The 12,197-nt window shown below is 42.7% G+C and overlaps 1 protein-coding gene across 2 annotated transcripts in view; it reads right to left on the reverse strand.

Annotated features, from left to right (window-relative positions):
* Positions 1-12,197, reverse strand: part of UNC13B (unc-13 homolog B) — a 1,359,370-nt gene that overhangs the window by 764,806 nt on the left and 582,367 nt on the right. For both annotated transcript variants that reach the window (XM_069212466.1, XM_069212457.1), the window contains exon 9: positions 4,903-5,217. In XM_069212466.1, coding sequence (XP_069068567.1) covers positions 4,903-5,217 — 315 coding nt within the window. The remainder of the gene's footprint in view (positions 1-4,902; positions 5,218-12,197) is intronic.

Consider the following 12,197-nt stretch of genomic DNA (forward strand, 5'->3'; position numbering starts at 1 on the left):
AGGAGGAACTATGCAGAGTGGGTGGTGACCTGGAGTAGGTCTCATGAGAGGGGTGTATACATGTGAGGGAGAGTCAGTGTGCTTACTGTCTTTTCACTGTAGGGACACCCAGTTCAATGCCAATGTCAGGGTGCTTAAGATATTTGCATTGGGGGATACTGCATTGAATGTCAATGGGAAAGGAGGGCCTAGGGTGCAACTCCAGTTCTCTGGGGTCCACCGAGACCAGAGTCACACCAAAGTATACTGTAACCAGTAAGAAAAGAATGATGCAGTAGGTTACAAGCGCATAGTTGTACAACTTATGGGTCATCCAGGGATGTCATCTTTCTCTGCCTCAGCTCAGGATTAGGGCCAATTACTGCTCTGTCCAGTTGCTGGAGCAGGGCCTAGCATCAATCAGCCAGCTGTCATTCCGTGCCAGGAGCAGGCTGGAGAAGCCCTGCGAGGAATGTCAGGTAGGAGGGGCTGAGACTTTCAGAGCACATGTGGCAACTAACTCATGGAGGAAGCCATCTTGAGCTATCCCAGAAGACTGTGCAAGAAGGAGGGGATGGGAGCAAGGAAGTGATGTGGCACATCTGGATAGGCCAGATGTGCAGACCTGCTGGACACTTCCGCCCCCACTTAAAAGGTCCTGCACAGGGGAGAGCTCTCTCTCTTGGCTGTGCTTCACTGCTGGACACTGGGACTGCAGACGGGCGTCATGGACAACTGGAAGGAAGAACCTCCTGAGCTAAGGAGAGTGCTCCTGGTGGCAAGGGCTTGTCACCAGGAGCGGAACACACAAGAATGAAGAAAATCGGCCCTTGGGGGCCCGAGATATCACAGGACAAAGAATGGCGACCTTTGTGAAAGCAGCTACGAAGCACGTGGAGCTCCCCAGCTGCTTGAGACTGTGCCCCCAGGGTGGGCCAGGGCCTGGGGGCTGCCCAGGAGGAAGAGGAGAAAGGGGGGTGCCGTCGCACTCCCCCTCGCAGAAGAGAAAGGGACCCCAGACCCCATCCCGGGGCCCCGTGAAGCCTGGTCCTGTGTGGATGTTGAAAGGGGGGGCTCCGTTGCGCACCCCCTGCCGCTGTGGAAAGGGGACCCCGGACCCCATCCCGGGGCCCCCAGCGGCGAAGACCAGCCGGGGAGCGCCGTCGCGCTCCCCGTGAAGAAAGGTGTAATGGGGGTGGGGGGGCCCTTGCGCACCCCCCAGCAGAAGAAAAGTCGGGGAGCGCCATCGCGCTCCCCGTGAAGTTGGTCAAATGGGGCCCCGGACCCCATCCCGGGGCTTCGAGAAGAGGCAGGAGTGGGGGTGCGCCGTCGCGCACCCCCAGCCGAAGAGAAGTCGGGGAGCGCCGTCGCGCTCCCCGTGAATGTGGCCATCGGGGCCCCGGACCCCATCCCGGGGCCCCGAATAGAAGAGGGCCTGGGGGAGCGCCGTCGCGCTCCCCACTGAGGTGGAGAGGGGCCCCGGATCCCATCCCGGGGCCCCGAGAAGAGGAGGACTCCGGGGAGCGCCGTCGCACTCCCCGTTATAAGGAGGAGGGGCCCCAGACCCCATCCCGGGGCCCCGAAGACGCACGGAGGAAGGGGGAGTGCCGCTGCACTCCCCCGCGCGGCCCGAGCGTCCGCCAGCATCCCAGAGTCTGCCTGCTGGAGCGGGCAGACTCCAAGTCAGCTGGCCGGTTCCCGCGGCAGCACCCGGAGGTGCTGGCCGTGCGGGGAGCCGGCGGGGGCGGCCAGGGGTGGGCTCCCTGAGCCGCCCTCCAACGAGGGATCCGCTTTTTGGTGTGGGGGTGTCCAGGTGGGACCGGCACCCCCAAAAACAAAGAAAACAAAAACAAAGGCACAAAAGAAAAGGCACCGCGGCTCTCCCATCGCAGCGGGAGAGCCGCTAATCATTTATGCAGCCGCCCCAGCATGCTTTGCGGGGCAGGGGCTGCTTATTGAGCCCCTAAAACACCTGTGGTGGTCCCAGGGAGATGGGGGCCACCACCAACTGAGAACTAGGAGACAGGGGGAGCTGCAGGAGCAGCGCAGCCTCCCCCCAACATCTGTTGGTGTCCCACACTAGGTAGGGTGGGACACCTGAGAGATAACCCCTCAAGGGTTGGATGGATTTTTCAAGCACAAGCTTCAGTGAACTTTTGTTCCTGGTTGTGCAAGGGTGCCTGCCATAGGTGTAGGTTGGTGTGGCCCCATGTATTCCACTGTTATTTCATGGTTAAGTAGAAATAATCCCAAAGTAATCTAAAAGTAATCCAAATGTAATCTTGATGGTTATAATGCTAGAATTTAGTCTCTTGTGTTCCCTGAGTATGCTAATTTGAATAATGATACTGACAGTCATTTCTTGGCAAGATGAAAGTATTTAATCCCAACTGTAGGGGTCATCATTGCACTGTAGTGTTGAATACTGTCAAAATGTTTAAATGTCGCAAGGGGAGCACTGGGATTGTTTTGCCATGTGGATTGTTGGATTATATTCTCCCTTAAGGAGATTTGAGAGATTACATACTGTTTGTCCAGAGTGATTCTATCACTTTGTATATATTTGTAGATTGTTGCATAGTATTGAGTAGTGTGTGTGAATAATAAATGTACTTTTACTTTATCAAAAGAAAAAGCACAGACTGGACAGTCATTTATTAAGAGGCGTGCTTGTGAATGGGGATTACTAGCCCACACCACCTCCCTTGAGTAAGCCTTGGACTGCTCTGCAACGCTACCCTATGAGAGTCAGGCGCTACAATCGGGTGTTTGGTTCCCAGTGGCGGTCGTGTGCGGACTCGTTACTTGTGCAGGCCACACAAGAAATGACCCACCTTCCAACAGTGCATTATTACATTCTTTGGAGTATCCTAGAGAATAGGATTTCTTTAACAGGGAAGCTCTCTCTGCCTCACTGCATGTTCCGTAATCTTACTATTGTGGCCAATTTACACTGAAAATTTATCACCAGAGGAAATTATAATTAAACCCACAGAATCAAATTAACTATAAACTTACCAAAGGATCCCTCCCACAAAGAGTCTTGCCAACGAGTTGTAAGTAGCTATTGGGAAAAACTGAAGCCATCTGCTGTTGCCAGTTCAAAAGACACCCAACAACAGTACCCCAACCAGACATAAGGATTATGCCATATTTGGCAGATATTTTTGTAGAAATCATGTCCATTTTCACTGATCCATAAGCCAGGCCTATATTTGTGTATAGGAAGAACCTTGGTGTATGCCTTAATAAATGACAAAACTGAACAACGGCTATATAGATTTTCTGAACTGAATTATGATGGCTGTTACCAGTAAAACACCATGTGTCTTGGCAGCTTGTGGTCATGAGACTAGGTAATGGTAGCTCTGAGCTACCATTATCCTGCATACTACAACACATTGGCAGTCCACAAACCACCTATCTGCCCTATCACACATTGACTTTATTCTTGTATTTGAGCTTAAACAACACACCACAGCCATTTTGGGGCAGTGGAGCTTGTGGATACTACATATTAGTGGAGCATTTAGGACTAATAACGAAGATCCTACGATGCAGAAGGAAATGTAGCTACTAGTATTCAAAGTTCTGCATCGTAGGCATCTTCATTTAAGTCCTAAAAGTTCCTCGAACCTCCATTGTATCAAGTTTATAAATAATAGAAACCTTACAGAAAAAAACCTTCACTAACACTTAAAAAAAACTGTAACTATGTGAGCCAATTGCCAAGGCGTACCGTGATAGGAAAGCACCTGATTTATTAATAAAACAGGGCTCTGGTTTCAGTGTAATTTACAGATCTTCTTACATGGCCGCACTGTTCATCTTTTTATGTTTTGTACAATAGGTTTTGGGCTGCACTGTTGCTTTATGGAATTTATTTCACTTAAACTGGTCTTCTAACGCTTCAAACAATTCTGGAATACATAGCCTAAGACAGACTATGGTGTGGTTACTTGAATCTAAAAATGCCAGCTGTACAATTAGAAGTTTTAATCATGAAACTTTAACGTGCTCTATGATCCACACAAACGGATGGAAATTAATCTCATGTGTGGCCACCAATGCACATACTATGATGCAGAAGGAGTATCTTTACTGCTCAGATCTCAAGTGCCTAGAAATCATGTTCATAGGAGAGACTGGTGTGAGTTTAGATGCATGTAAAGCTCAAGCCGCCTAGTTTAATTAAGATTAGCAAATCTGAAGGACCTATTGCTCAAATCGTCACCAACAGAAAGATACACAGCATAGTGCCAACTTTTTCTGGTGCAATGCAAGCCACAACAGATTTGTTAATCATGGTGCAAGCTAAGTCGTTTAGGAAAGATCTGAGGGTCTGGACTAAGGAGAGTCTAATCCATCATTACTGTTATAATCAGTCCCAGGCCCCTGCTTTAGGACGCCAAGCTGTCCTACCCACAACTACATACACGATCATGTATGTTCTTTATTCTCTATATTCTATCCAGGTGCCCTAATTTAAAGTGCACATTTATCTCGGCTAGGTTTGAGCAATATAAATAGATAAGATACAGAAGTTAAGTTACGGAGAGAGCAAGCAGAGATAGGGCCCAATCGCATGTGCAGACATAGACAAAGAAAGAAAAGAAAGAGAAAAGGGCATAGCAGAGGGGTTGGAAAAGCGAGTTGTGGTTTAAAGAAAGGAAATGCTTAGTCAACCATGAGTTTACATCTAAGACAATATCTACATAAAAGTGCAATGAGTGCCCAAGAAAGGTTATCGAGATGGATATTACAGTAGCATTAATTAACACAGGCATCATTATAACAAAATAAAAGTATAAACTCAATGAGGAAACTAAAGGATAAATAATGTGAACACTGAGTCTGTCTGGATATTTATTTGAACATATGTTTATGCACTTATGGGGCAAAATTCAGGATATGGAATATTACCTTTCTGCTTTCTGGGAAAGAACATGTTTAGGTATTTCTGGTTCTAGTGTTGATTTGGCAGAAATATCATTGTTGGTTTTTTCATTTTTCTGGCATGACTCAAGTTTATCAGTGTCATGGTCGCTGCACCAATCATGTCCATTCTTCTGGAAGCTGCCAGAGGTCCTGCATGAGTAGTTTGAGTCACGGTCTCCGTGTTCTTCCTCAGGCTCAGACCCATGCACGCTCCCATGGTACTGGTCAGCCTCACTCAGCTGGGAGCTTCCCTGACTGATGTTACCAGAGGATCCATACCTGCTGCTTCCAGCAGGGCTGCTGTAAAATGGAAGAGAGGTGTGTCATTAAGCAGCTGTGACATGGCTTGAATAACAAACATAAACCTTATTATTGTTTTGCCTTATTTAAGGCAATTAGCAGCTATTTGTGGAAAAGCCAGCAACTAAGTGTACATGTTGAGGGAACATAAAAGGACAAGAAAAATTAAGATCAGTAAAACCCAAACAGGGAGAGGCAATAAGGGCAATATTGTGCTGGATCTGACTATTTCAAGATACCTCAGCCACAAACATGAATTCATGAAATGTTGACAAATGGCATGATTCCACCAGCTACTCCAAAGATTTTGTTATGGTGGCACATTTACACAATGGCAAGCCTACCTTTGGTGATATTATATGCACAACAATCAAATCAATGACCAAGGAAAAACTTAAGGCACTATAACTAGAGCTATGCAAAGTAATGTTTCTTGAAAATAGAACTAGCAACTCTAGCAGGCCTTTTACATTGTTTTGGCAATATGTGTATCAAAAATGTACTTGTGGAGCGATATTGTATATACTGTGTTTTTATCACATTACTTCAGCTGCAGCCCAGCAGGTCCAGGTCCTGCTGACTTGCAATAATACATTGAGCACATCATCAGTTCCTCATGCACCTGTGGGGCTCTAAATGTTGGGTGCTATTGTATTTGCTTAGTTGTAAGCTGTAAATGGCAAGTGTTATACAGGACATTTTTAATGTGGCATGTCTAAATTCCTAATTATTCTAATAGTTTCAATATAATCCAGTGTAACTGGTGGTAATGACACCATCAGTGCAAAACACGACAACCTGTCCTAATGTCTTTTCTACTTGTTTTAGAGTAGAGCTTGGAATCATGCTATTTAATCATTAATTGTGATTTGTTTCTTAAAAATGGGCTTCAAAACTACAGAATGAAAAAGGTTGTTTAAACATCAACTACAAAGGTTATTGCTAGCTATGCATCTATCCAGTGCTATTAGGAGGCTAAACTGGAATAAACACACGGATCTAAACTAGCTTCAATACTAACACATTAAAGACAGAAATTTCCATTACCGCTACAATCAGTTTATAATATATTAATAGACTCTACAATCAATATATTAATTACAAGTTGTGGTGATATACTGGCATACAAGCTAAGGTGGTACATACAACACTGATGGGGGGGGTGGGGGCACGGGGTGGGGTTGCAGTACATATGCTCAAACAAAATGTCCATGGGGTAAGAGCGGTGCCCAGTTGGAAAGGGAGTAATTTTCCCATATTCATTGATTAAAAAAAGGTTCTACCTCACCAAATAGGGCTCCCTTCTACAACATCAGTAGACAATTGTTATTTTTTTTAGATATTCGAATATTTTGACAGCTCTGTGGACTTTCACAAGTTGTACATTTTTTCTTTTGGTGGCACACTAGTAGCATTGCCAAGAAAACAAAAACTCTTCATAGCTTCAGATAAGGACTTCCTAAATATAAGCACACACAATGCGCTTCACTAGCTGCAGTGGTAATGAAGTGTGTTGTGCCATGCTCTCGACCACAACAAGCAAAGAACTGTGTCTCACACTAAGGCTCGTCTCGCACCACTCTCATTAAGTTCTCTTTTAACAGGAGATATAGGATGCTCTGGAAAGGAAACCGGCACACTTGCACCAGGTTCACACACTAAGGGCCTGATTACAACTTTGGCGGAGGGGGTTAATCTGTCCCAAATGTGATGGATAGCCCACCCACTGTACTACGAGTTCCATAGGATATAATGGACTCGTAACACGGCGGGCGGGATATCCGTCACATTTGGGACGGATTAACCCCTCCGCCAAAGTTGTAATCAGGCCATAAATGATGTGGAGATTTGAGAGCAACCAACTTTCTAAAGATGCCTGACTAAACTGATACTGCAGCAGCTCCCTTGTCCTCGTTCGAGATGTAGTTACTAAAGCAAACTTGATGTTTACTTTGTCTAATAGCTGAAAGGGGCTCATCAGTGGCCATTGGCACAATTAGCTGAAAGGCCAAGTTGAGAGACTGATAATTTGTAGCACCGCCACTTGGGGACAACACTCTGGCCAAGTTGTTTCCTATACGAACACCGAGTGGAGATGTCTTTCTTTAGAGGCAGCTAAGATAATTGAGAGGATTCAGATCAACAGAATTTAAGGGATAAACGGAAACTGTGCCCATCTTTTTTTTAAGGAGACTCTCCTACATTCTGGATATTGTTCAGACAGAAGGACTGAAAGCAGCTAGCATCATGTACGTCAACGGTAGCTGCCAGGTTAAACATATGATACTATAACATTTCAAGAGACCAACTGTCATATTAGATACTAAAGGGTGGGGTGACACTTACCTGGGTCAGAATCATCTCTTAGGACAATGAACGGTACGTCTTTACAAGGGGTAAACGCTCAAGGCAATCAATACAGGTTGACAAAGATCAGGACAAACCAAAGTTTGAGCTTAGCACCATGAATCTGCATTATACCCATAATTAGACCCAGACCATCCAGAAAGAAGATCTTCACTGCCGATTCCTGGCCTCTAACTTTGCAAAGATGTTATCAAAACAAACTAACAATGAGTAAACACAAAGACTGACAGCCGCTGAGGTCAAAGCAAGCTACTGCCTCTATCAACCATTGGCCACTGTCTTAGACTGTGACTGATACAAACATACTGATCCAACACACCTGTGAAAAAGAAAACTTGGAAGGATTGTGTAAGCCATCATTCTCCTGTTTCACAAATCCCTTTTTACTGTTTGACTGATTATTTACACTAAACGGAAAAGACTGGCACCAAGTATCAGGCAAGCAAAAAAACGCATTAAAATATAGCACTACCACATCTGTGGTTACACAGAATAGGTGCTTACTTTCGAATGTCAGGTCCACTATATTATAGAGGACTTCATTGAATGACCTAATCAGCGGCAGAGAAAGTTTTAAAATCGTACTGTTTTACTCAGTATTATTGGAAATTAGAAGAAAATTGATTAGTTGAAGTGTAAAAATTAATTATCATTTTTGAGAGGATGTTTAAGTGATTAAATCATTTCTAATATTTTTCATTTTAACTATGGATACTAGTTAATCCAACCTTTGCTTTCTTTGTAGGTAGTAATTCATATACAAGTAAAGATTTACTTTTCACCCTCAAGCCAGCATTCACAGCAAAAATATTAGAGTATCTTCTTGTAACAGGTTGCTGATAATGTCATTGATCTGATACTAGTGGTACGGCACTGGGGGGGGAGGTGGAGGGGACTAATGGGTAGTTCAGCATATCTGTTACTCTGAATTTTTTTCCTATTCTCCAAATATAGACAGTAATACTGCCTTCTGTCTGGCGGCACCCAGGTACCATCTGTCTGGTTAGGAACAACAGTGGTGACCTAGCTACATCCTCCACTAAACTGATGCAATTTAAGTAGGTGACAATATTAGAAATCATTACATCTCCTGAAAAGTAGCCACTTAGCAAGATTTGGAGTTATTATTATTACAAGGCAAAGACATTTATGTTAGTTGTTTTTAAAAGTGTATATTAATAACCGAGCAGCAACTGTTGCAAATATGAAAAGATCTTGTTTCATTGGTGGAACAAGAGTAGAACAAAGACATACTTAGAACAAGCACTGTCAAGCAGGGTCTTCACTGAAAAAGGTGAGGAGGTGATGAAAGAAGAAAGGGGATAAAATTGAGCATTACGGTAAATAGGGACACTGGTTGTAATTCTACTCATCTGCCTGAGGTAAACAGGTATTCTATCCATCAGAGTGATCTACGCAAGAAGTAAAATATAACTGATACATAGCTACTTAGCACTTTTTGAAAGATTTAAAACAAATTTGCTACATTATCCGAACCTTGGTTAAGCTACTCCGAATGATGATATAATTTAACTATTTAAACAACATGCTGATGCGGTCAAAACTCAATTGCAATAGGAAGGAACTCAGAGTAAATATTTTAGGCATGCATTGCACTAAACACATCCAAATTGCAAGGATCAAGAATCAAATCACTATTTGGGTGCCCATGCCACTCAACACAGAACTCCAAAACAATTAGGTCCCAGCAGGAAAAAAAATATGGTGACTGATGCTCAAAGCTCCAAGGATTCAAAAACTACATTTTAGTTTGCTCTCAACAGATTCTCACACACAATCCTAAAAAACATATACAAGTGGGTGGGACTTCCATCAATTGTAATCCTCACAGATCAACTAACAAAACTTGATCCACGTACGTGACCCCCAGTCACTTGAACAGAACGGACCCCTCAAAAGACCCCAATTGTACATAATGGGGAGAGCCGGGGGTTACCTTCTGGCACCTGGCGTGGGACTACGTAGGGATTTAGGCTTTTTGGAAGGAAGTGATCCCCAAGATTACAAGATCCACCAGTACAGTGATTCCTCTAGCTCCAAAAGCTTGTTTGCTGGGAGTGATAAAACAACCTAAAGGGCATAAACTCCAGTACAAGTTCACCCAACTTGCTCTCTTATTGGCCAAACGGAGAGTAGCCATTGGTCGGATGAGTGCTAGATCACCAGTAATGTCTGTGTGGATGTGAGATCTGCTTGAACAGGGGGTAACTAACACCCTTTCAGCTCTGAGGGTGGCTCCAGCGATGAGGGATAAATAGGTCGGACTCTGCCTCAAAGGGATGCAGTAATAATAATCGAGTGCACCATGGATATATTCCTCATAGGGTGTCGATTTTGCTCGAATTAAGGCATGCGCTGTATTGTAACTAGGGTAATCGGAGTAGAACAGTGTACTTTAATATGGATGATATAGTTAGTGTTTGTAATGCCACATTCTATGTTCTTCGCATTGTACTTAGGAACTTGCACTGCTCAATATTTACAATGTGAGGTTTTCTTTTTAAAAAACTGAATAAAGTTTTTTTTTTAAACCAAAAACAAAGCTTGACCTAAAAAAGGTAACACTAGTATGGGGGAATCTAACAGACTGATCTAACAGACTGATTTTTCCTGTATCCACAGTTAATGGGTTTTTGGTCAGGATTGCTGCAGTTTCTATTTTATTTTAAAACATTATGCACAACAGCAGTAAAAGAAGTACTGAAGGAATTGCATAACTGGTAGAAGAATTGGCCCATTCAAGTTATCCTCTCTTTCATTTATGAAGCTGAACTATATTCAATAACCAAATGATCATGCAATGGCATTAGAATTAATACCAAACTATTGCCACAGGCCCAAATGGATGCACAAGTAGTCTCCAAGGTGTACAAAACATACACCGACCGTACGCTGCGGCACGAGTTTAATGTACGTTTATGATGTATATTTGCTAGGATATTAGAACCAAACTGAACAATAATCCTCAACAAATCAACATAAATTGCAATGACTATGGTACTTGATATTTAAAGCCAAAATAAGCACCCAGAATCAACAAAACTAGAGAGCCACGAAACATTTGCTAAATCTAGTCATGTTTCTTTTTATAACCTTTGTGAGCCCTTTTAGGGACATTACAGACCGTTTTGGAATGAGAAAGAAGGTTAAAAGCTAATTTATAAGGCGATCCAATATGAGGTTTGGAACTTACTGTTAAGTTCAAAGTCTCCTGATCATACACTGGATTTTAAAGAGCACTGAATTTCTACAGGATATGACACCTGGATTCTGTTTTCGACCAAGTAACGTGAAGAACTAAGGATACTATCTGTAATTATATTTTTGAAATGTTGTATTTTAAATTGTTTCAGTGCATTCTTGAAATCATAGTATTAATAGGGAAGAGTCTGACATGTATACGTCGGTGTTCCTGTTAAGGAGACCATCAGCTTGTTCCCAGCTTCAATAATAACATCAGGAAGATGGCTGTGGGGTCCAGTGCTCTGAGGATGTTGGGGTGTTTGTTTAATGGTATTCTGGAATGTTGCTATTTCACTGTTTTTATGAAAGATAAAAGGAACGTGGCATAATATAAGCTTTCCTGTCTTTACTTAAAAATGATTTTCTACCACGAACCTGTGGCAAACATGCATTGTTCCTAAAGTATCATGCTACTGAGACTAGATAACAAAAAGGCTATTTTAGAACGAGAAGTGACAGAAAAGAGTTTTTACAAAGCCTAGTAAATACTAAATTACAAACATATCAGGCTGCGCTGCAAATTACTGCTCGTGCAGGCAAGAGCTACAAAAAATAGAAGATTAATATTTGATTTATACCTCAATCATTTGATCCAAGTGAAACCAGCACTTTCCGGTGAACCAAAGAGTAACAACAGAAATATGCAATGAGAATCTACAAGATTGCTAGCGTCTGACTGCTTGAGAGGAAGCCGTTTTCAAAACACAGGCACAATACTTTTTCCTTATTGAATGGTTGAAATGATTAGAAACCCTGTTGCTAGTTAAGTAGCACAGGCTCTATGCACCAAGCTAGGAATCTTCATTTTTACTCAGTATGCTAAAATGTTAGGTTAAGTAAACATGTTGTATGGAACATATCTGATCTATACAACAGCAATATTTAAATCTGGGCTCTGGACATGCATTAGGAATTTGTTTTTGTCAATGCCACTTTATTCTTTAGAGGACAGAGTTTCCTGGAGTACCTTAACACAAAGTTGTGCAAGCTAAAAGAGTACTTTGTCCTAACAAGAAATGCTACAAGACAACAGAAGCCAAACAGGCTGATGGTGAATGAAATATCATTCACATATTCATATCAGACATATAAGACCTAACTGTAGGTCTAAGAATATAATAAACACAAGCAATAATTTCCATAGGTATTTAAACCTCTTGGAAAACAAATTATAATAAAAATAAAATAAAGTATCAGATATTGTAACATCAGAATATAAGCAACAAATACAAAGGAATCCAGCTACCACTCTCATGCGACAAGGGGCCTGTCTGCCTATAAAAGGTTACAAACTAGATGTGGAGCATCACTGACAGAAATGTTAAATATATGTGCCTGGTGACCATGAA

The sequence above is a fragment of the Pleurodeles waltl genome, chromosome 1_1 (genome assembly GCF_031143425.1).
Source record: "Pleurodeles waltl isolate 20211129_DDA chromosome 1_1, aPleWal1.hap1.20221129, whole genome shotgun sequence".
Taxonomy (NCBI): Eukaryota; Metazoa; Chordata; class Amphibia; order Caudata; family Salamandridae; genus Pleurodeles; species Pleurodeles waltl.